General features: G+C 35.7%; 1 protein-coding gene across 1 annotated transcript; it reads left to right on the top strand.

Moving 5' to 3' along the window:
* Nucleotides 1–1,832: 1,832 nt before the first annotated feature.
* Nucleotides 1,833–16,975, top strand: NDUFV3 (NADH:ubiquinone oxidoreductase subunit V3). Its single transcript, XM_027843628.1, has 4 exons — nucleotides 1,833–1,985; nucleotides 2,990–3,110; nucleotides 12,319–13,290; nucleotides 16,718–16,975. Exons 1-4 carry the CDS (start codon nucleotides 1,938–1,940, stop codon nucleotides 16,867–16,869), a joined length of 1,293 nt encoding a protein of 430 aa, XP_027699429.1. The 5' UTR covers nucleotides 1,833–1,937; the 3' UTR covers nucleotides 16,870–16,975.
* The last annotated feature ends 8,774 nt before the right edge of the window (nucleotides 16,976–25,749 follow it).

Genomic DNA, 25,749 nt, shown 5'->3' with positions numbered 1-25,749 from the left:
ATGAAAGATGGAAATAGCCCTTATTGGAAGGGGCTACAGGAGGGTAGGCACATTTATAGAAAACAATGTGGAGTTATGAGGAAAAAATGACTAAAGTATTCATACCTTTTTATCAATATCATGCTGCTGGGCCTGTAATCCAAGGAATTCAAAGACCAAAATTCCATCCACATACATATATGTATACACCAAAATGCTCATAGCAGCACTTTGTGTGATACTGGAAACAAAGTGGTACACGGTGATTGAGGAATGCTTAAACAAACTGTAGCACATGAATGTAAAGGCATATTATTATTGTGTAAGAAACAAAAAAAATGAGAAATTTAGAGACCCATAGATTTGTATGAACTTGTGTGAACTCATGCAGTGAAGCAGCAAAACTGAGGTGGAGAGGGGAAATCCACAATGACTACTATAATATAAGAAAAAAACCCACTAAAACAAGGTTGAATTCTGTGTCATTATAAGGGTCAATCATCCCTGAGGAAGAGATGAGGAAATGTCTCCTTTGTTTGGAGACCAGGCAAGCCCAGGCTTTTAAATTTTTTGGTCAGATGCGTTCACTGTGTTGGTTAGTTTTGCTTTTTTGTTATTATTGTTCTTTTAAAGGGAAGGATTACTAGGTGGAGGTATGGGCAGAGAGAGATATATTTGCAATTAATTGATGGTGATATAAATTTTTTAAAGTTATCAATAAAATTTAAAATTTAAATAATTAAAAATGTAAAATATAAAAACTTGCAACTTGTAGTTAGTGTTAGTTGGTGTCCATAAAATATTAAAAGTATCAGAGGAAGTCCATAAAAACTCTGAGGTGTGTGTTCTACCAATTTGTAGAATGACATAGAAAAGAAGTGAACAAAAATGGAGTTCTCCATCAGTAGAGGCAGTATTCACACCAGATGAAATCAAGGAGCCATCCTTCAAATGGCCATAGTGAATGCAGAGCACTCTGCTGGAGGAGGAGGGGTTAAGGGGAAATTCTGCCTGATACATTTGGACAATTTAAGGAAAAAAACGTTTACTAGGGGTAGCTAGGCGGAGCAGTGGATAGAGCACTGGCCCTGAAGTCTGGAGGACCTGAGTTCAAATCCCACCTCAGACAAAATACTTGACACTTACTAGCTGTGTGATCGTGGGCAAGTCATTTAACCCCAATTGCCTAAAAGAAAAGTTTACTGGATAAGTGGAGTTCTCTAGTTCTTTTGGTCTTGGGGAACTGGGTGGGGGATGGGGAGAAAAAGACCCACAGAAATCAGAAGTGAGGTTTATGTAGTGCTTTAAGGTTCTGAAAAAGACATTACACATATTCCACTAGAACTGACTCCCAACAACCACCGCATAAGGTGCTAAGGGTAATTTTTTTTTTGGCTAGGTAATGGGGTTAAGTGACTTGCCCAGGGTCACACAGCTAGTAATTGTTATGTAGGCCGCATTTGAACTCGGCTCCTCCTGAATCCAGGGCCAGTGCTCTGTCCCCCTGCGCCACCAAGCTGCCTCTACTAAGGGTATTTCTTAACTATGACTTTTTGTTTTTGTTTTTGTTTTTTTGTTTGCTTTTTAAAACCAGAGACTGATTGATTTCAAAGACAGTCTACGTCCCACTCGTGTCTTCGCGACAAACCGAACCTGGGTCAAGCTTCCACGGCTGTCAGGGCGACCAGCTCGCCCTTCACTGGGGGCGGGGTCAGTCGAGCGCGCGGAGTGGGGGGGCTGCGTGTCACATGGGCCCTGAGCTGTGACCCGCCCCTCTTCCATCCGCTCCCCAACCCCCGCGCCGGAAGGCAAGCTCTGGCCCCGCCCCCGGCTTGGGATTGGCCAGTCGTGCTCGCACCTAGGCGAAGGGAATCGAGCTGGAGCTGGAGCTCTGGGGAAGCTAGTGGACGTCCTCTGGACGCGTTAACTTCGCCTAGGGTGCCCCCTACTCTACTGCCATGGCCTTTTCCTCTGTCCTAGGACTGGGCCGAGGGGCGGTATTGAAGGTGAGGTCGGGAGGGGCTTGTGTAGGTAGAAGTATCCCTTAAAGGCTCCGAAGGGGGAGCCCCGCAGTTGATCTCTGGGCTAGGCTGGGCCGGGTGTTCTCCGACTGGGTGCGTCGGGACTGGGGGGGGGGGGGGGGGGGGAGAGAGGGAGGCGGGTTAGTTCTTGTGCGCATGTGCGGCGGGTGAGTGAAGGTCGCCCTCTGCCAGAAGAGATGTCACATGAGTCTTGGCTTGCTGGACTCTGAACGCTAATTTGACATTGACTTCGTATTTTGGTCCATTAAAAGGAGAACGAATTCCACTTACCCAGGGCAAGAACAAAAATTTCTCGTCGTATTTTACATCTTCTCTGATCACAAGAGCTTTGTGTAATTTACAGACATCATCTTTGTCAGTCCAGTTAGCTTGTGATTTATGTGATTAAAATACATTTTATCTCCCATTTAGCAAGGGAAGAAACTGAAGTCAGGCTCGGTTAAATCAGTTTACCCAAGGTAATACCAGTCAGTCTTTGGCAACAACACACCGTGTTTTGCACAAGCCAGTGAGAAAGAAGATTGTGTTTGCCCAAAAGAGCCTGCTATAAAATGTGAATATTGTGTCAGTAAAATCTGGGTTCCTAAATAAAGACATCAAATGGTTTGTTAATAAGGGAAAGGAGAGGGCAAGGGATAGAATCTAAGATAGATTGTCAAATCACAAAATAATTTGGTTTAAAGCTTATAAATTTTTATGGAACAAGCACTAGGAGCTTCTTTTGAACCATTCATCTTTTCTCTATGTATGTAAAGCCACTTTACTTTTGATTTTCTAATTCACTTAAGTTAAAAGCAGAACAAAGTGATAATGTTTTGCAGATGCACCTTAGATTTTTGTCAGTAAAAAGATGGGTTTAAAAATTCCTCCTTATACTCAGTGAGTACAAAACAATAATAGCCAGAATAAATGAAATTAATTGACTGAAATTGTATTAAGAAATACCTACAATTACATTTTTTTTTCAGACCATACAACTAAAAGCATGGGGGCTTCGAGAATTTGCTTCAACAGCTTTTCTCTCTACAAAATCAGGAGGCAATGAAAAGGAAAAACAAAAGAAGTCTAAAGTGCAAGAGCCACCAAAAAGTAAGATTTTTATGGTAATAAAAGCAAGATTCTACTAAGTAAATAAATCATGCCATGTATAAAATAGTCATTTTAAAAATAGCATTACATTATGAATCTTCATTTTCTTATATTGCCCAGGTTAAAAAAAAGTCAGACATAAAATTTGTAAATGAAATTTAGGACCATACAAGTCAGCAATATATTCACCTGCCATTCAGCTTTTAACACTGTTCTGAATAATTTCTGTGTATTCTAGGTGTAATATTATTATATTAGAATATAGTATGTATGCCATCATTAATAATGGAATCCCATATTACTATGAACTAGGTCTCTGGTTACCCTGCTTTTTTTCTTCTAATCTTGAAATGTTTGTGTCCTTCAAAACTCGTGTGTCATTTTTTTCCATTATTAGTCACTTCTCATTAACATATATACTATTCTGTGGGTGTTTTTGTAGTGTGAGGATAAGATATACTGGTGAGTCATTTTTTTGGTGAGTCTCATTTTTTTTATATTTATATTTCATTATATTTATGATATTCAATATATCATTATATTTTTGTATTTATTTGGTGAGTCTCCTCCTTGGTTCCTTCAACTGTAATTGCAGTTTACCTTTCCATGTAATGTTCAGTGCATTCTTCTCCTCTTTTTCTCAATGACTTTATGAATGGAACATCATCAACCAAAGCATGAGGACATTGGGCAGAATCCATTGAACTCCTCCCCCTTTTTTTATGTCAAGTGTTTTATTGAAAATCATCTAGCATTTACCATTAAATAATTAAAAAATTAAATTAATTTAAATGATGGGTATGAGATTAAGCTTTAAGGTTGTTTTAATTTTCATTTTTCTAATTATTAGCATTTTTTCAATAGCATGTCTATTGATAACTTGGATTTCTTCCCCCGAAAACTGCCTATTCGTATCCTTTGACCATTATCATTTGGGGAATGGTTCTTATTCTTATAAATTTGAATGAACTCTTTATATATTTGAGAAATGAGACCTTTATCAAAGAAACTACAAAGAGTTTTTCCCAGTTTTCAGCTTTTAAAATTTTAACTATAGTGGTTTTGTTTCTGCAAAAACTTTTAAATTTTACCGAAATAGTACATTTTACTCCCTGTCACACTCTATCTCATTTAGTCATGAGCTCTTCTTCTCCTTTCCATAGATCTGACAGTTAATTTCTTCCATATTCTAATTTTTCATGTCACCCTTTATGTCTAAATCATTTACTCATTTGGAGCTTATCTCTATATAGGGTATGAGATATTGTTCTATACCTCAGTTCTTCCAGATACTCTCCAGTTTTCCCAGTAGTTTTTCTTGAATTTTGAGTTTTTTGTCCCAGTAGCTGAGATCTTTGAGCTTATCAAACACTAGGTTACTGTGTTCATTTGCTTCTTCATCTATATACTTAATCTGTTCCGTTGATCAGCCTCTCTATTTCTTACCCAGTACTGAATTGTTTTGATCATTAGAGTTTTTTAGCATACTTTGAGATCTGGTACTGCTAGGCCCCCTTCTTAATATTTTTTAATTATTAATTTCCTTTACATTCTTGACATTTTCTTCTTCCCGCTGAAGTTAGTTATTCTTTTTTCTAGTTCTATAAAATATTCCTTTGGTAGTTTGATTGGTATGACTGAATAAGTAAATTAATTTAGATAGTGTTATCATTTTGTTCTATTGGTTTGGCCTGTCAATGAGGGAATTAATATTACTTCAGCTATTTAGGTGTCTTTTTTCAGGGAAGTAGTGTTTTATAATTGTGTTCATAAACATTCTGTGTGTTTTTGGGCAGATAGACTTCTAAGTATTTTTTATTGTCTGTAGTTATTTTTAATGTAATTTCTATTTCTGCCTGCTGGATTTTGTTGGTAATATATAGCAGTTCTGATGATTTGTGTGGGTTTATTTTATATCCTGTAACTTTGCTGAAGTTATTTGTTTTGATGCATGTTTTAGTTGACTCTAGCATTCTCTACATAAACCATTTTGTCATCTGCAAAAACTAATCATTCTGTTACCTCCTTCCTTATGCTTATTCCCTAAATTTGTTTTTTTCTTAATCTTATTGTGATAACTAGCATTTCTAGGACTATATTGAATAGCAATGTTAATAATGGACTTCCTTGCTTTACCCATGATCTGATTGGAAAGTCCTCTGGCTTATTATCCCCATTGCGGAAAATTCTAGCACTTGGAATTAGGTAGATAATACTTATCATATTAAGGAAAGCTTCTGTGCTTTCTAGTCTTTTAAACACTAATGGGTATTGTATATAATCAAAAGTTTTTTCTGCATCTATTCATATAATCATTTGGTTTTTGTTGTTTTCTTTTTATTTGACCATTTATTTTTATAGTTTTTCTAACATTGGAGTAGTCCTGCATTCCTGGTATAAATCCATAATGTATAATCTTTGTGATATGTTGCTATAGTCTCCTTGCTGATGTTTAAAATTTTTGCACCAGTGGCCAAGAAGGTGGAGGAAAGGCAGAGCTCTCCCAAATTCCCCTCCAAAAACTTTAAAAATAATACCTCAAAATGAATTCTGAAGTAGCAGAACCCAAGAGGTGAAACGATTTTCCAGGCCAAGACAAAAGTTAGCAGTAAAGGTCTATTACACCAGGATAAAAGTAGAGCACATTCCAGAGCAGTATGGTTCAGTGCAGGCTGTACCTCCGTAAACCAGCGGCAATCATTGGGGCAATTGAAACAGCAGTGGGAACAGTGGTTTCCAGAGCTCTCAGCTCACATATAGCGAAGGGGTTGGACAATAGGTCAGAAGGAGATCAGCAGTCTCTTTGCTTCTACTGGGTGCAGGACTGTTGCATTTTCCCTACTCAGAACCAGGTAGCAGGCTTTGGTCGAAGTCCCTGGACAAAAGGAGCACTAGCACACTAGAGCTTCAGCAGCAGGGGAGTAGGGACCCTGATCATAGTTCCAGAGTAGAAAAGAATGCTTGTGGTCACTCATAGACCAGAGCACAGGCCAGGAGAGCAGTAACCACATCTCTTCTTAGATAACACTACCTTGGAAGACCTAAAAATTTACAGACCTTCGGAACTATCTTTGAGAGTAGCTGCAAAAAAGGTATGAAATTTGGGACAGTTCTCTCTCCATCTTGGGAGCAGAACCCCACTTTAGTCAAGAAATAGACTGGGAAAATGAGCAAAAAAAAAAAAACTGACCACAGAAAGTTACTGTGGTGCCAGGGAAGATAGACAAACTCAGAAGAAAAGTCAAAAATTCTATATCCAAAGCCTCAAAGAAAAATGTGAGTTGGTCTCAGGCCCAGAATATTCCTAGAAGAGCTCAAAGAAAGGATTTTAAGAATCAAATAAAAGGTAGAGGAAAATTTTGGAAATTTTTGAATGAATGAAGCAAGAAAATCATTTTTTGAAAGAAAAATCAACAGTTTGGTAAAGGAAGCACAAAAACATATTGAAGAAAATAATTGAAGAAAACCTTAAAAAAACAGAATAGGTCAAATGGTAAGAAAGCACAAAAATTCACTGGAGAGAAGAAATCCTTATAAAGAATTGGCCAAATGGAAAAAGAGGTACAAAAATTCACTAAGGAAAAAAAAAAACAAAACCTATTTAGAAGGCAGAATTGGCCAGAGGGAAAAGGAAGTATAAAAGTTCAATGAAGAAAATAATCTCTTAAAAATTAGAATTGGGCCAGTGGAAGCTAATGACTCTGTGTGACACCAAAAAACGATAAAAAAAAAAATTTGAAAAAAAATAGAAGAAAATATGAAATATCTTATTGGAAAAACAACTGACCTGGAAAATAGATCCAGGAGAGATCATTTAAAAATTATTGAACTACCTGAAAGCCATGATCAAAAAAAGAGCCTAGACATCATCTTTCAAGAAATTATCAAGGAAAACTGCTCTGATATTCTAGAACCAGAGGGTAAAATAGAAATTGAAAGAGATCCCAAAATGAAAACTCCCAGAAATATTATAGTCAAATTCCAGAGCTCCCACGTCAAGGAGACAATAGTGCAAGCAGCCAGAAAGAAACATTTCAGATATCATGTAGCCATAGTCAGGACAATGCAAGCTTCAGCAACTTTTACATTGAAGGATCAGAAGTCTTGGAATATGATATTCTGGAGGGAAAAAGAGGTAGGATTACAACCTGAAGCACCTACTCAGCAAAACTGAGAGTAATCCTTCTGAGGGGAGGGGGAGGAATGGATATTCAGTAAAATAGAGGACTTTCAAAGCATTCCTGATGAAAAGCCCAGAGCTGAATAGAAAATTTGACATTTAAACACAAGGCTCAAGAGAAGCATAAAAAGATAATCAGGAAAGAGCAATCATAAGGGATTCAATAAGGTTAAACTGTTTCCATTTCTACATGGGAAGATGATACTTGTAACTCCTAAGAACTTTCTCATCATTATGGCAGCTAGAAGGAGTACACTTAGAGGACAAGTGTATGAGTTGAATGTGATGAGATGATATGTAAAAAAAATTAAATTAAGGGGTGAGAAAGAGGAATGCGCTGGGAGGGAGGGAAGAAGAGGTAGAATGGGTTAAATTATCTCACATAAAAGAGGCACAAAATAGCTTTTACATTGGAGGGGAAGATGGGGGAAGGGGAAATCTCACATATACCAGCCTGTTTTTGTGCTGGCCAAGAATTGGAAATTGAGGGGATGCCCATTAGTTGAGGAATGGCTGAACAAGTTGTGGTGTATTAATGTAATGGTGTACTGTTGTGCTATAAGAAATAATGAACAAATGAACCTCAGAAAAACCTGGAAAGACTAGTATGGACTGATGCTGAGTGAAGTGAGCAGAACCAGAAGAACATCGTACACAGCAACAGCCACGTTGTGTGATGACTAACTATGATGATAGACTTAGTTCTTCTCAGCAATGCAAGGATCTAAGACAACTCCAAAAGTCTCATGATGGAAAGTGCTATTCACGTCCAGAGAAAGAACTATGAAGAAAAAATGATGCAGATCAAAGCATACTATTTGCCCTTTTTTTTTTTAATTCTGTTTTGTTTTGTTTCTTTCTTGTGAATCCTCCTGTTCTAATTCTTCTTTACATGACTAATGTGAAAATATGTTTAATAGGAATGTATATGTAGAGCTTATATCAGATTGCACACCGTCTTGGGGAAGGAGATGAGGAAGGAGGGGGAGAAGATTTAAAACTCAAGAGCTTATGGAAGCAGATGTTGAAAATTAAAGATAAATAATTAAAAAATAAATACATAAATAAAAGTAAAACAACAACAACAACTTTAGCAGAGTTACAGGATTTAAAATAAAGTCACATAAATCATCAGCAATGGTACAGTGGATAGAGTGCTGGTCTTGGAGTCAAGAAGACTCATCTTCTGAGTTCAGATCTAATCTCAGACACTTACTAGCTGTCTGACCCTGAGGAAGTCATTTAACCCTATTTGCCTCACTTTCCACATCTGTTCAAAGACCTGGAGGAGGAAATGGCAAACTGCTTCAATATCTTTGCCAAGAAAACCCCAAATGGGGTCAGGAAGAGTTGGACATGACTGAACAATAACAGGAACAAGAAGAAATCATCAACATTTGTATGTACTATCAAGAAAACCGAGTAGGAAGAGATAGAGAAATTCCATTTAAAACAACTGTAGACAATATAAAACGCTTAAGACATCTATCTGCCATGACAAGCCCAGGGACCATACGAACACAATTACAAAACACTTCACACAAATAAAGACATCTAAACAATCAGAGAAATATCAATTGCTCATGGGTAAGCCAAGCTAATGTGATTAAAAAATAACAATTCTACCTAAATTTACTTATTCAGTGCCTTGCCAATCAAACTACCAAAATAGTATTTTATAGAGCTAGAAAAATAATCAAAAAATTCATCTGGAAGAACAAAAGGTCAAGAGTATCAGTGGAATCAGTGAAAAAAAAATGTGAAGGAAGCCTGGAGTACCTGATTTCAGACTATATTACAAAGCAGTAATCAGTAAAACAATCTGGTGCTGGCTAAAAATTTGAGTAGTGGATCAGTGGAATAGATTAGGTACACAATACATAGTAGTAAATGACTGTAATAATCTAATATTTGATAAACCCAAAACTCCAAGTTTTAGAGGCAAGAACTTACCTTTTGACAAAAATTGCTGGGGAAACTGGAAAGAAAATGGGAAGAAAATAGGCATAGATGAGTAACTCACACAACATGCCAAGATGAGGTCAAATTGGATACAGGAATTAAACATAAAAGATGATGTCAAGGGATAGCTAGGTGGCACAATAGATAGAGCACTGGCCCAGGAGTCAGGAGGACCTGAGTTCAAATCCAGCCTCAGACACTTGACACTTACTACCTGTGTGACCCTGGGCAAGTCACTTAACCCCATTGTCTGGCAAAAAAAATTTAAAAAGGTGATATCAATAAGTAAATTAGGGGAGCAAGGCAAAATGTACCTGTGAGATCTATAAGCCAGGGAAGAATTTATAACCAAACAAGATAGAAGAGATTATAGGAAGTAAAATAGTTCATTTTGATTCCATGATATTAAAAACATTTTACATAAACAAAACTTATGCAGGCAGAATTATAAGAAAAATAGCACACCAGGGCGCGGAGTGGGGGAGTTTGCAGCAAGTTTTGCTACAAACTTCGTAAGAACCATTTCCTATTTGATAATGGTCAAAGGATATGACCAGGCAGTTTTCAGAAGAAGAAATCAAAGCTATTCATAGTCACATGAAAATCACTAAATCACTACTGGTTATTTTAGTCACATCTGACTCTTCATGACACCATTCAGGGTTTTCTTGGCACAGATACTGGAGTGGTTTGCCAATTCCTTCTTCAGCTCGTTGTACAGATGAGGAAAGTGAGGCAAACAGAATTAAGTGACTTACTTAGGTTCACACAATTGGTGTCTGAGACTGGATTGAACTCAGGTCTTCTTGACTCTAGGCACTGCATTCTATCCACTGCACCACCTAGCTGTCCTCGCTGCCCTGATTAGAGAAATGCAAACCTATCAGATTGGACAACATGACAGAAAGGGAAAATGACAAATGCTGGAGGGGATGTGGAAAAATTTGGACACTAATGCGCAGTTTGAGTGGTGGACTAGTCCAACCATTTTGGAGAATAATTTGGAACTACACCCAAAAGACTATAAAACTTTGCATACCTTTTGACCCAACAATATCACTAGCAAGCTAGCAAGTCCATATCCCGAAGAGATCAAAGAAAAGGAGAAAGGATCTATGTGTACAAAAATATTTGTAGCAGCTCTTTTTGTGGTGGCAGAGAATTGGAAATTGAGGGGATGTCCATCAATTTGGATAATGGCTGAACAAGTTATAGTATATAATTGCAATGAAATACTGTTGTGCTATAAGAAATGACAGGCAGGATGGTTTCAGAAAAACCTGGGATAACTTATATGAACTGATGCAGAGTGAAGTAAGCAGAACCAAGAAATCATTGTAAACAGTAACAGCAGTATTGTAAGGATAATCGACTGTGATCAGAGTAGCTACTCTGATCAAGACAATGATCCAAGACAATTCCAAAGGATCCATGAAGAAAAATGCTATCCATCTTCAGAAACAAAACTGATAGACTCTAAGTCCACAATAAAGCATACTTTTTTTACTTTGTTTTCTTGTTTGTGTTGTATGTGTTTTCTTTTGCAACTTGGCTAATATGGAAGTGTATGATTTCACATGTGTAATTGATATATTGTGTGCCTTGCCTCCTCAAGGTGTGAGGAAGGAGGGAGAGCATTTCATTCTCAAAGTTTTTAAAAATCAGTGTTAAAAATTTGTTTATATGTATGGAAAATATTTTACAAAATAAAATATATGTATGTATATATTACATACATACGTTAGGATTATACTTAATTTTTCAGGTTGAGTTGTTCGTAGTTGTAAGCTTTTTTTTTTCCTTTTGGAATATGTTTTCTTTCCTTTTTGGTACCCAGGTTTCTTGGTACTTGAAATTTGTCTCTGTCTGCTGGTGGTATTTTTTTTTCCTTTGACTTGGAAGTTCTTGATTTTGGCTATGACATTCCTAGCCAAAATAGTTTTGGTTTTTTTTTGGGAGGTGACTTATTAATTCTTAACATTTTTCTTTTTTTTTTCACTTTTGCTTTCTGCTTCTAATAGATATGGACAGTTTTCATTCATAATTTCTTGAAATATGGTATCAATCATGGTCATGGTTCTCAGTGAGTTTGATGATTCTTTAATTCTCTCCTTGACTTGTTTTCCAGGTCTTTAGTGTATGTGTGTGTGTGTGAATGACATCTTAGATTTTCTTTAATTTTTCCAGTCATTTGACCTTATTCTGTTTTTATTTTCATTGATCCATTGAGTTCTGTTAGCTTCATTTCATTTTTCAGAGTCAATTTCTTGGCTAAGATTTGCTATTTTCTGTTGTCGGATATTTTTTCCTTTCACTTTTTATCCCCTGGGTTCTTTTTATACTTCTGATTTCATTTCTTTAACTCATGCTTCAATTTTTTGACAACTCAAAGAAATCTTTGTGTGCAGGCCATTTTTTCCTGAGGCTTTGCTTACCTTTTGTTGTAGGATTACACTTTTCTGAGTTCCTTTTTGTAAAATTGTTCTCTGACCCAATAATGTTTCTTCATTGTGTTTTGTATCTTAAGCTATTTACTGATATTTTACTCTAACAGGGAAAAGTGTCTGGGCAGTTGAGTAGGCACTAATTAATTAACTCATTAGTGACTGTTCATTATTCCTGTTGGTAAATATACTAATTACTAAGCCTTTTTTCTTTCTACTGCTGAAGAAAAATATTTCAATAAAATCTGTTACTGTTAATATATATTCATAGATTGTGTTTTTTGCTATTCTTTTTTATTTATGTTGAACAGCTTTCCTTTGTTTTTGTATTATGGGGGCAGTCCTTTAAATATACCCATTGAATGTGATGACATGTAATATAAACATTAGGTTGAAAAGTATATATTTTAAACTTTCTGATTATGCTATACATGTGTCCTGACCTCCACGAAGTATAAATATTAGTTTGAGTTGATGGTTTTAAACTGACTTTCATGGGTTATATGCATCTGAGCCCATTGGACTATGGTTTAGTTTATATTTTACAAATTTTAAAACCGTATTCATGTAAGAAAATTATATTGGAGAGAAGATTAATATTCCTTTTTATGCCATTTCCTAGATGTAGTGGCACCAAAGGAAGGGGTCAAGCCATTACCATCCCAAAGAGCTGAATTTCCCAAAAATTTATCATCACCTAATTCTTATCCATCAGCTACTAATAAAGACAAGACCATAGTTAATATTAACTCTGATGACATCAAACAACAGACAGATGAAGAAATCGGGAAACTTTTGCCAAGAAAGACTGTAGTAGAGTTTCCTCAACGAGTTTCACCTTCTTCACTTAGAGCAAAGGATACTTCTTTAGTAACCCACCAACAGATCCAGAAACCAGCTGTTGATGATTCATCATCCTCTTCATCTGACTCAGATTCTGATAGAGAAGATAGTCACTCAGAAATTGTCTTGAAACCTCAGATTGCTGGCATAACCAAAGGAGAGTTTCCACAAGGGAAAGCTTTTGAGACTAAGACCCAAAGAACTTTGAAATTAACCGAGAAGACTCAGTTCCAGAAAGCACACATGGACTCTACACATGTGGAGAAACCTCATCAATCAGAGATGAAATTGACTGTTGAGCAATCAGAAGCCTATAAAGAGCCTAAAATACCCAAATCGGAAGTAATGGAATCTTTTAGTGAGCAAAGTACAAAAGAAGCACAAATGCAAAATACTGTATTTAAGTTGAATGAAATGACTAAAGAAAGCCAAAAGCTAGTTGATATTCATAGGAAGTTATCTGACCAAATGGAAGGAGGACCATCAACCCAGTTAGACATAGGAATAAAACTGTTGAAAGAGAAGGAAGAAAACAGAGAAGAGAAACCAACAGCTGTTGATTTTACAGCAGATCATTTTGAGGACAAAGACATTTTGGAAGAACAGGTACCTATTCCAAATTTGGAAGCACCTCCTCCTCAGACCAAAGAAAACATTTTAGAGGAAGGTGTGCCGGCAGGAACCACTGGTGAAAAGGAAGAAGCCTTTCAAGGGTTGGCAATGAAGTTGAAAAATCAAGGCATCATATCGGGTACAACTTTAATTTGTGATTCAAAGTATTATTAGGTCATTGAGGAGATTTCATGATCAAAAGAATTTTTTTAAATAATTATGTTATACTTTGTTTAATTGCATTCTCTTACCAAAGTATGGCTTCTTAGAATGTCTCTAGTTAGGAGATTTAATAATGTCTTTGCCATAAATCTTATACTTTGGACAGCTCCATAGTATTTTTAATGTATGTTTCCATTTGGAGAGAAAAGGTGACATGTAGTTTGGATTGTATAGCAATTATAATTTTTTTATATTGATATAGCTTTCTTCCCTGACTTAATTTTTGTGTGTAGGACATAGTCATGTGTTTTCATGTCATGTCATGTGACTGAGTGATCATCTAGTTTAAGCATTCTCATTTAAAGACTATATGGTCTTTGGTTTTATTAATTGTTTTGTATACTTACTAGTTCAAAGTATATTTTCACCTAAGTGTCTAAGGTAGCTAATAGAGCAGCAGATAAAGTGCTGGACCTGAAGTCAGGAAGACCTGAAGATTAGATGTGTGATTCTGGGCAAGTAACTTAACCTCTGTCTGCCTTTTTTTCCTGACTTGTAGGAGGATAATAAAAGCACCTACCTTATAGGTTTTTTGTGAGGATCAAATGAGATAATGTTTGTAAAACACTTTGTAAACCTTAAAATGCTATATAAATGCCATCTATCTTAATCTTACAACACCTCTGAGAAGGAAAAAAAAAAAAAAGAGGAATCTCAATTCTAAAAGGTTACAAGACTTGTCCTTTGTTGGGATTACAGGCTATGGAGTGTTAATGTGCTCTACACTGTATTACTTTCTCTGATTTACCATGGAAATACTATTGGAGAATTGATTTTTTTTGTTTCTCAGATTTATTTTTATAAAAGAATTTTGGATAAAATATTTTATAATAGAGTCAAATGTAACAGCTTGCTTGCTCTTGCTTAATTTTTTTTTCCTTTAAGCATTAAACTGGAGTGCTTCCTATAACTTTTAGGTGTGTGTGCTACTTTAAGAAAGAATTTCAGAGTGAGGTGTTTAATAGAGTAATTGCTTGGATTGTAGGGCATACTGCTTTATTAATATATTTCTCTCATTCTGTATAGATAGCTCTAAGTACTACCCTTTTATACGACTCTAAAATATAATATTTACTAATAAGATTATTTGCTTTCTTTGTATACAGCTTAGTTAAAAGCCCACTAATTTATGTGCTATCTAGTATATTTTCTTTGTAGACTGTAACATGTTTACCAAATTTACAAATTTTCTGTACTGTTACAGTTTTTTAAAAATTTTTTCTAAATAGTGCTATTAGCTTATAGAATTTGCTCAGACTTACAAAAAGAATATTTTCAGATACTTCCATTTTAAATCACCCTCTGAATTGGACAGGAATACTAGAAACTTTGGAATTACAATGAATTATATTGTGTGAGTTCAATGTGTTTTTTCAGTTAGCAGAAATTTTATTGGAAGAGGAGGCTATTTACATACAGAAAATTTTTGAGGGTATGTTTTCCTTATAATAATTTTTTCCTCCCCCTCTGTTAATTCTAAAGAAGATGTGAAAATTTAAAAGGGGAAAATGTGTAACATTGACTTTTTATACTAATAAGGTTTTTCTATAATTGTGAATCTCTTTCAAAATGACACAGCTATATTCAAGTATTGTTTGAGGATTTAACTATGCAACAGTGAAGACACTGGGTACATTTAGTGTTAAATGCCTTTTAAACAAAACAATACTTTGTCGTGTTTAAATTTAACTTAGACCTAGAAAGCAAAAGACCAAAGACTGGTTGAGGCAATATGGTGTAATACAAGCGGGGGGGTGGGGGTGGCGGAACACTGGAGTGAAAGTTGGTAGGAATCTGAATTGAAATAATATTCTGTGTGACTCTGTGCCAGAGGTATCTAACCAAAGTGCTAGGGGTCACTAGGGCCACAAAATTCCCTCTCCTAGCCCCCCAGAGTAGAACCAGATTAAAATGTAATTGGAGATATTTAATAAAATAAATAAAAAATATAATACAACATAAATAATGTTAATTTATGGTTTTCTAAGTCAATTTGTGGGCCCACAGGCATAGGTTCTGTTTAACACCGCTTTTCTATGCAATTCTCTTAATCTCTCTGAGCTTCTGTTTCCTCTTCTCAAAAATGGAAATGATAATACCTGTACTATGTTGTTTTTTTGTAGAGGATCAAATGTGAGACCATATGCAAGGCACTTTGTAAATCTTAAAGTGCTATAAAAAGTCAGGAATTATTTCTACAAAGCTAAGTTTCGTGGCTTCAAGAAATAGAAATTGAAGAGAAATTTTTGATGAACTCATTAATTTCAGAAACCTGGAATTATTAAAAGATGTACTTTAAACAAAAAAGATAATGTATCATTTCACATAACTTTATACTCATTTTATGTGGCATGCTCAATTTCTAGAAAGGATGTTATTTCTCTGTTTTCAGTGGATTTACAACTAGCAACAAACTGTTTAAATTTTTAGTTGAATGAAGGAATGAAAAAAACATTTATTAAGTGATTACTATGTGTAATGCACTATGCTGTGCACTAGAGACATAAATAGTTTTGTAAGACAGTCTTTGTTCTCAATAAGTTCATGTTCTATTAAAGAAGACAACACATGTAGAAAGTTTCAGCTTCATAGATGAACCTTTCCTGAGGGAGCGAATATTATTTTAAATGTTTTTGTCAAATTGTTATTCATATATTTCACAGGGTACATCCATATTTTTTTGAATGAGGAAGTAAAGTTATATTCTATAGCACTGAAAAACAAAATTTGAAAAAGCAAAGGACACAGGCAAATCCAGTGGCTTTAATGATAAGACTAGTGATTAAAAAAAAAAGTATTAAATTATCTTCTCTGTTCATTGTAGTTGTAACAAGAAAATATTTTTAAAACAGTTTACTGATGAAATTTGTCTAAATGCTGTACTCATTGAGACTAGGGGAAACTAGTTCAGCTTTTGTTGACTTCTTAAAAAATATTCCACTATTGCTTTATCTGCATTTTCAAGCTTGCTAAAAGTGCATCTATGCATTTTCTTGGTTAGTATTATGAATCATGCAGCCATGTTACTAGAAATATGAGGTTATTAACAAGGCAACTTTTAATGATATAATCCAGTCATAGATACTAATTTGATCTTTGAAATACTTATTTTTTTAAATGTAAGATTAATTTCATTTTGCTTTGAACAACTGTTGCTTTTTTTTTAACTAAATAAGCATTCTTTTTTCAAAAACAATTTAGTGATTTTAAATTACGTTGTACTAGATTAGGTGTGTGGAGAATGTTTTAAACATCTAAGTGCCTTAATACTTGTTAATTGACTTATATAAAAAGTAATTGATTCTTCTAGTCTTAGACTTACTAGCTTTATTTTTCTTCCACAGAGACCGAAAGTGCTGAGGCATTTGATAATTCTACCTACAAGAACCTTCAACATCATAACTACAACACTTACACCTTCTTAGATTTTAACCTGGATCTTTTGAAATTTAGGTTGCCTCAGCCATCCTCAGGACGAGAGTCACCTAGACACTGAGTTAAAAGAAAAATTTCAAGTTTCTCTGTGATTCAACTTGTTAGTCATTGTTGCTGCATTTTCTCCTCCATAAATAAAGTCAGTTCAGTGGTAACAGACATAAAGATTTTATTTGCCTTGCTTCATCTTTTCACAATTAATGGAACAAAAAAAATTTAATGGAACAGTCTTTCCTGTGATTATTAATAGCTTACATTTCTTTTTAAAATTCTTCAAGAAAATTCTTTGACCACTTACTCACTGGGGAAATGGCTATTGGTCTTACGTATTTGTGTTAAATTCTTTAAATATCTTGGATTGATATCCCATATCAGAGATATTTAATGCAAAAAAATTTTTTTCAGTTCCCTTTTTATCCTAGGCACTATTGATTTTCTTCGTGAAAAAGCTTTTCAATTTCGTGTAATCTCAATGATCTGTTTTATATTTTATTTACTCTGCCCTTTGGTTAAAAATTCTCATAGCCTATTTATAAAATGATCTGACCTTTTATTTTTTAAGTCAAGTATGTACTTGTAATTTATTATGGCATATGAGGGGCTGTTATCTTTTGAGTTTCTTTGGTTTATCTCAAACCTTTTTCTGCACTTATTTTTATATTTATTTATCTCAAGGTGTTTTCATCTGCAAAGTAGAAATTGAGGATCTGAGTTCATTCACTTTGCTATCTTGATGGAACTTTGTATTTCTTGTTAGAGGAGTTGTTATAAATATGATATTTGTGAACAGTTAGAAAGTACTAGTTGGTAGCATTTAGCCATTAGTTTGAGGGTACATTCCCCTAAATACTGTAATTAGTGGATGCTCTTCTTAAAGTAACTTTGTGATAAGGGTTAGCCCTAGGCAAAAATTGTGTAATAGATGAAGATTATCTTTGGCCTTGTAAACTGTCTCTATTCTTCACTCTTTCTCCTACCTTTGTCCTTTTCCTTAAGTGACTAATACCCTTATATTCTTTTTCTTCTTCCTCCATCAAAATCTGCCAGTAGGAAAGTATATGAAACCAATTCTAAGGTATAAAAGATGAATAGCATAGCGTCATACTTTCTAGAGACATTTATTTTTTGATAGGTCTTAGTAAGCTTTAAGCTAAAAGAAAACTCTGATTGGATGTAAGGCATTAACCAGATGCTGGTGAGAATGATATTTGGGAAGCAGCAGGACCTTCCTAGAGTTCCAGAAATCGTAACTTAAAGTCAGTAGATTTTGCCTATTGTTAAATCCAGTTTTGTTTCTTAAATTTGGAATGATTTTTAATTAAACAATTCCTGTATTAGGAAGATACAGATACACTTAGATTATAGGCAAATAGTAGGTTATATTAATTCAGTTTTGAGCATATTGAGTTTGAGATATCTTTAGGACAGTCAGTTTGGAATATCAAATAGGTAATTGAGGGTACAGAACTAATGCTTAGGGGAGAGACTTGAACAAATATTTACAATATAAGCTGTGAGTCATAGATTGAGTCATATGCATATAGATGATATATAAAAATATATATGTATATAACATTAAAAGGTTTTGGGGGACACAGAGAGCATGATATGGATAAAGAATGGTCAGATAGGTAAGAGGAGAAACTGGAGAGAAGTCATAAAAACTATAAGAATAGAATCTAGGAAGAAAAGATGGTCAGTGGTGTCAAATGCAACAAATAGGAAGCATGAGGGCTGAGAAGAGACTATCAGATTTAGTAGTTAAGAGACTGCTGATAACTTTAAAGAGAGCAGATTTAGTTAAGTTAATGAAGTCAGAAGCTATATTGCAAAAGATTTTAAGAAAATGAGAACTTTTGGGACAAAAACTCACTATTTGACAAAAACTGCTGGGAAAACTGCAAAACAGTATGGTAGAAACTAGATATAAATCAACATCTCACTATATACATGTATATAAGGTCAAAATGGGTATATGATTTAGACATAAAAAGTAATGCTATAAGTAAGTTAAGGCGGAGCATGGAATAGTTTACCTGTCAGATCTATGGATAAGGGAAGAATTTAGGACCAAACAAGATGAGGATTACAAAATATAAAATGGATCATTTTGATTATATTAAATTAAAAAGGTTTTGCATACACCAAAAGGAAAAAAAAAGTAGTACAACCAAGATGAAAAGGAAAGCAGAAAACTGGGGGAAAAATTTTACAGCAAGTATCTCTGATAAAAGTTTCATTTCTCAAGAATATAGTGAACTGAGTAAAAATTATAAGAATACAAGGCATTCCCCAATTGATAAATGGTCAAAGAATATGAATAGGCAGTTTTCAGATACAGTAATCAAAGCTATCTATAGTCTTATGAAAAAATACTCTAAATCACTGTTGATTAGAGAAAATGCAAAGTAAAACAGCTCTAAGGTATCACCTCACACCTGTCAGATTGGCTAATATGACAGAAAAGGAAAATGATAAATTTTGGAGGGGATATGGGAAAATTGGGACACTAATGCATTGTTGGACTTGTGAACTGATCCAACCATTCTGGAGAGCAATTTGGAAATATGGCCCAAAGAGCTATAAAATTGCATATTCTTTGATCCAGCAATACCTCTACTTGTTCTGGGTCCCAATGAAATAAGAAAAAAAAGGAGGGGGAGGACCTATTTGTATAAAAATATTAGCAGCTCTTTTTGTGGTGGCAAAGAATTGGAAATTGAGGGGATACCCATCAATTGGGAAATGGCTGAACAAGTTGTGGTTAGATGATTGTGATAGAATACTATTGTGTGCTATAAGAAATGATGAGCAGGATGCTGTCAGAAAAAAAGACTAAACATGAACTGATACAAAGTAAAGTGAGCAGAACCAGGAGAACATTATACACAGTAACAGCAATACTGTGCAGTGAACAACTGTAAATAATTAGCTGTTCTCAGCAATACAGTGTTCCAAGACAATCACAAAGGACTGATAATGAAAAATGCTATCTGTCTCCAGAGAAAGATCTGATGGTATCTGAATATAGACCAAAACATACTATTTTTCACTTTTTTTTGTTCTGCTTTTCTTCCACAACATGGAAATGTTTTACATGATTACACATGTATAATCTATATCAGATTGTTTACCATCTAAGGGAAGGGGGGGAGTAGGGAGAGAGGGTGAGAATTTAGAACTGAGAATTTAAAAAATGAATGTTAAATGTTTTTACATGCAGTTGGGGAAAAAATAGAATATTAAAAAACAAAATACATAGGATTACAAAGAAAAAGAGAAGAAAGAGACAGTATATAGTCTTTTTTCCCTAACTTAATAGTATTTTATTTTTTCCAATTACATATAAAGATAGTTTTCAACGTTCATCTTTATAGGATTTTGAGTTCCAAATTTTTTCTCCCTCCCTCCCCTCCCATCACTCCAAGATGGCAAGCAGTTTGATATAGGTTATACGTGTACAATCATATTAAACATATTTCCATATTAGTCATGTTGAGAAAGAAGGGAACAAAAGGGGAAAACCATGAGAAAGGAGAAAAAAGAGCAAATACTATGCTTCGATCCGCATTCAGACTCCATACTTCTATCTTTGTATGTGGATAGCATTTTCCATCATGAATCTTTTGGAATTGTCTTAGGTCATTGTGTTGCTGAGAAGACCTTAGTCTGTCAAAGTTGATCACAGCATAACATTGCTGTTACTGTGTACAATGTTCTCCTGATTGTGCTCACTTCACTCAGCATCAGTTCATGTAAGTCCAGGTTTTTCTGAAATCCACATGCTTATCATTTCTTATAGCACAAAATATTCCATTACATTCATATACCACAATTTGTCCAACCATTCCCCAGTCGATGGGCATCCCCTCAATTTCCAATTCTTTGCCACCACAAAAAGAGCTGCTATAAATATTTTTGTACATGAGGTGTAGACAATTTTTTTAAAGGAATTTTGTTGGTAGAGTCTAGTAAAGTTTTTTAAGAAAGTTAAAGGGTTGAGCATTTTGAAGTCAATAGAGAAAGATGCAGTAGATAGGGAGAGGTTGAAGATTTAAGATGAGGTATGGTTGAGGATGCATTCTGAAGGCAAAGGAGGGAGAAGATGAGAGCAAAGGCATGTGAAATGGGGTTGGTTTTGGTGAAGAGGACACATATTATCAGGATCTGGAGAAAAGAAAGACAGTGGGAGATGACATCAAGGGGTTTTGAGATATTTTGAGATAAAGAGTAAGTTCTTCATCCTGTCTGGTCACTCCTTAATCTCCTTTGTGGGCTCATCATCAACATCACACCTTTGGACTATGGCCCAGATAGCTGCCTGAATAGCAAGCAGACTGCCCAGCTTATACTACTTCAACAAAAACCTGAATTCATACCAGACTAAATAATGATTAAGAAATAAATTAGAAACTCTAAAGTGATTTCTTTTTCCCCCTTAGGATTGCATTAAAATGTCAAGACAAACCCAAGGAAAATAGGAAAGGGGGCCACTAGCAAAGTGGGTGCCCAGACATGCAAAAACAAAACCCTAGCTTCACAGTTCAGTCAAAGACAGAGTAGAGCCCAAGAACTGGGCAGCAGCCAGAGTGGCAGGGCAGTTCTTAGACTGGGCCATGCTAGACTCATGGCCTTCAGGGTCCCTGACCTCTGTCTTAACATGCCAGAAAGTTCCCTAAGGATCCATCACAACCTCAGAGATCCAGTGGGAATCAACCCCAGGAGGCAGAAGTCAAGCACAGGAATTCAGGGTGAGAACAAGTTGGTCATATAACCTGACCTCTCCCCGAAAAAGCACAACTTGGTGGAACCTGACCTTGGCACAAAGTTCCAAGTCAGGAACTCCAGCTGAAGAGATGAGTAAATCAAAGAAAAAAATAGTATAAAAATTGTTGTAGATCCACAGAGTCCCCCAAAGAAGGAGCAAATGATATGGTAACAATTGTAAGCAGTAACTCAAAGGAAAAAGTTAGTGTCCCAAAAAGACTCTATGAATACCAAGAAATAAAAAAATAAAATCTCTGGAAGAGAGAATTGGAAGGAGCGTACCTTATATCAGGAAGGGATTGAGCCATATCCAAGAAATAGACTTACTGAAAACCAAGTAAGTTAATGGCTTCATGAGTTAGTAAGAAATATTAAAATTTTTAAAATAACACACAAGAGGTAATAGTTAAAAAAAAATGGAAAAAAGGTCAGAGGTAATTTAAGCATCATCAGAATCTCTGAAAGCTGATAAAACAAAAAAGCCTAGCTATTCATAAATGAAAACAGCCCAGGTTTATTAGAACCAAAGGACAAAGTGAATATGGAAACAGTATACCCATTAAAACACTTGATTGGGGGTGGGGTGGGGGGAACCAAACACAAAACCTTCGCAGTAAGTTTCTGTGAAACAGGTCTTATTTCCAGGGTATATAGGGAACCAATGCAAATTTATAAGAATAAGAGCATTTCTCCAATTGATAAATGATCAAAGGATATGAACAAGCTATTTTCGATGGAAGAAATCTAGGCTATTAACAATCATATTTAAAAATTCTCAATAATAATTAGGGAAATGCAAATTAAAAACCCTGAGGTCTATTTTACACCCATCAGATTGGAAACGTTGACAAAAAAAATGACAAGTTGAAGGGGCTACAGAAAAACAGGTACATTACCGCCCTATTGAGAGAACTATGAATTAGTACATCCATTCTGGAAAGCAGTTAAAAATATGCCCCACAAGCTATTAAACTGTGCGTACCTTTTGACCCAAGACTACCACTACCAGGCCTATACCCCAAAGAGATTTTTAAAAAAAAAAAGACTCAAGATGTACAAAAATATTTATAGCATCTTTTTTTTCTAGTGGCAGAGAACTGGAAATGGAGAGGGTACCCATCACTTGGGAATGGTTGAATAAATTATGGCATATAAATGTAATGAAATAATATTGTACTGTACGCAATGATAAAGGGCATAGTTTCAGAAAAACCTGGAAAGACTTAAATGAACTGGTGCAAAGTGAAGTGAGAAGAACCAGAAGAATAATTTACACATTCAATAATAGTGTAAAGATAATCAACTTTGAAAGACTTAGTAACTCTGATCAACACCAATCACAGTTCCAAAGAATTGATGATAAAATCTGCTATCCTCCTTTAGATAAAGAAATAATAGATTCAGAGTTCAGAATGAAATATTTTCTTTTTTTAAAAAAAAAATTTGCCAATGTGGGAATTTGTTTTGCATGACTAGACTTTTTGTGATTTGTTTTTCTAGCACTCTCAATGGGTGAGTAGGGGGCAGAAGGAAGGAGAGAATTCAGAACTGAAAATTAAATTAAAAAAATAATGAACAGCAGAGTTTCAGAGAAATCTGGGAAAAATTATGTGAACTGATGCAGAACTACATTAGCAGAACTACTAGAAAAAATTTTACAATAATAAAACTGTGGAGACAAAAAAAAAACCTTTAAAATACTTAAGAAAACTGACTGGCAATGACCCACCATGATTCCACAGGACTACTGATGAAGCATGCCACCCAACGCCTGAAAGGTGATGGACTCAAGGTGCTGAATGAGACATACATTTTTGGACATAACCAATGAGAAGGAAAACTTTTTAATTTTTATTAAGATCCAACAGCTGTGATTTGGTATAGCCATTCTGGAAAGCAATTTGGAATAATGCCCTGAAAGTTACTAAAATGTATATTCTTTAACCTAGTAGTATCATTCTAAGCCTTATTCTAAATAGATCAAAGAAAGGAAAAGATCTTTTATGTACAAAAATGTTTTTAGCAGCTCTTTTTATGGAACTAAAAACTAAGAAATTAGCAACTAAGCAGGAATCCATCAAGTAGGTGTCAATTGGCAGTAAAAGTAACCTGCCAGATTTCAGGACACAAGGCCTCCCTATCAGTGTATTTTGTGTATTTCTTATGGTGATGCCAGGAACTTTACCATCAGTGCAAAGTCTTCTGTTATGCCCACAACAAAGAAATCTGTACTTTAGCTAAATATATTGTAGAGGCTGATGGATCAATTCCCCCCACCTGGCTTGAATGTAGCTGTGCCATTGTTCAGGGACTTACCTCTTTAAAACTGTGAGGCAGGATCTTCTTAATCCCAAAATTAGCTTATTTTACTTTCTGATCATACATTCCCCCTTTCTCCTATTCTTGAGCATAAGTCTTTATTAGAAATATGGTGCAGTTTACTTGCACCCACTGATCTTCATTGCCCTTTAGGCAATTGGGAAATTTTAATTGCCTGGAAATTGTACTATTTCAAGGCATCAAATCATAGACCCTCATTTGTATTGGCAAATAGGTCTTCATTCAGAGGAACAGTGTAGGCTCATTAAATGCCACTGTTAAATTTCCAAAATGCAAACTGCTCTCTTCTTTCCACGTTCTCAGCCATCATGATGCAGTTGAAAGCATGCTGTCTAGAATCAGAGGTCCTAGGTTTAAATCCTGGCTCTTACTATGTAAGTCAGGCTAGTCACTTAACCTTTATGGGCTTTAATTTCCTCATCTACAAAGTGAGGAGTTTGGACTATAGAACCTCTGGTGTCTCTTCTGGTCCTAAATCTAGGGTTGTATTAAATTTTGGGTCGAATTTATGCCTATTTGCAGTTCCTTTCCCAGATATAGGTATTTATAAAGTACTAGCTAATGAGGATTCAGTCTTCAGAGCGTAGGTCAGAGCGTCTCTACCTGGTCCCAATCCATGTGGATCCTTTGGGAACCTGTTTCTCGAAGGGTGTGACCATGTCAAATGAAGAGGTCTGTGTCAATACAGGTATCGCTTTGACCATGACATTGGAGCACGAATGTCAGGCATCAAAGTCCTGATCCTAGCCCTGATCAGCAGCTCATGGATCTAAAAGGCTCTGTAGAAAAGGAGTTCCTTGTCACTGGGGCATGGAGTCCAAATACAGCCCTTGCTTTCTTCAGTGAAGGTAGGAGACCTTGCCTGTGAAGATAGAGCTGCTAAGGTTCCAAATCCCAGCCCTGGTCAATGACTTGTGGATTTCAGAGGGAAATAATTCCCTGCCATTGCAGCAGGATGTTCAGTGACCTAGCCCTTGCTTTCTCCAGAGAAGACAGAGGGTAGCAATAGAGCTGCCTGTCCTGCTCTCCATGGAGGCATGGCTGCCTAGAAACGCTTTCAGCTCAGTTCTGTGGCTCATGATCTAAGGAGAGGTGCCAGTGGCCCAGGTTTGGCTTATTATGCATCCAGGTAGTTTGTCTGGATTTTGATAAGAAGAGTTGACTCCAAGAATCATTATAGAAGGCTTTGTTAGTGACATGTTGACACCACAACTAGATGTCAGTGGTGGGCATAAACGAGGTCCAGAGGTCAGCAATGCAAGCAGCAAAACCTCTAAGAAAGAAAAGGGGAGGGGAGAGAGAAAGAATAACTAGGATTAGGGGTCTTAGGGAATTTGGTAGTACCTGGAAGGGCTTATCCCCAGGTATTTGCTGAAGGTGGGAAAAAGTCACAGGACTGACAGTGAATGCTCCACTGACTAGGAATTTTAATGGGGTTTTTATAAGGATCTTCAAGAACCTTCCCCCACCCAGCTACACAGTAGTGAGGGACCTACTCCCAGTGCAGGGTAAGTGAAAGCCCATCCAGTGGTCTGACCTTGGCCAGCTCAGCTGCTTATCAAGATACGCAGTCATGGGGCAGCTAGATGGCACAGTGGATAGAGCACCAGCCCTGGAGTCAGGAGGACCTGAGTTCAAATCTGGCCTTAGACATGTAATACTTACTGTGTGACTCTGGACAAGTCACTTGAACCCAATTACCTTAACAAAAAAACAAACAAACATATATCTATATATATATCTATATATATATCTATCTATCTCTATATATAGATAGATAGATATAGATATATATATACACAGTCATGGAGAGCCAAGGCATAGTGGGGGTTTG

This window comes from Vombatus ursinus, unplaced genomic scaffold, assembly GCF_900497805.2.
Source record: "Vombatus ursinus unplaced genomic scaffold, bare-nosed wombat genome assembly UNPS02014924.1, whole genome shotgun sequence".
In the NCBI taxonomy this organism is placed as follows: Eukaryota; Metazoa; Chordata; class Mammalia; order Diprotodontia; family Vombatidae; genus Vombatus; species Vombatus ursinus.
The sequence above is the reverse complement of the archived record's forward strand: the minus strand, read 5'-3'. Positions and strand labels throughout refer to the sequence as shown.

What these genes read in the sequence shown, in the direction of transcription:
- NDUFV3 (XM_027843628.1), top strand. Translation starts at nt 1,938, where the DNA reads ATGGCCTTTTCCTCTGTCCTAGGACTGGGCCGAGGGGCGGTATTGAAG. An exon ending in GCCGAGGGGCGGTATTGAAG is followed by an intron (nt 1,986 to 2,989) that starts GTGAGGTCGGGA and finishes TTTTTTTTTCAG; the next exon opens with ACCATACAACTAAAAGCATG. An exon ending in AAATCAAGGCATCATATCGG is followed by an intron (nt 13,291 to 16,717) that starts GTACAACTTTAA and finishes TTTCTTCCACAG; the next exon opens with AGACCGAAAGTGCTGAGGCA.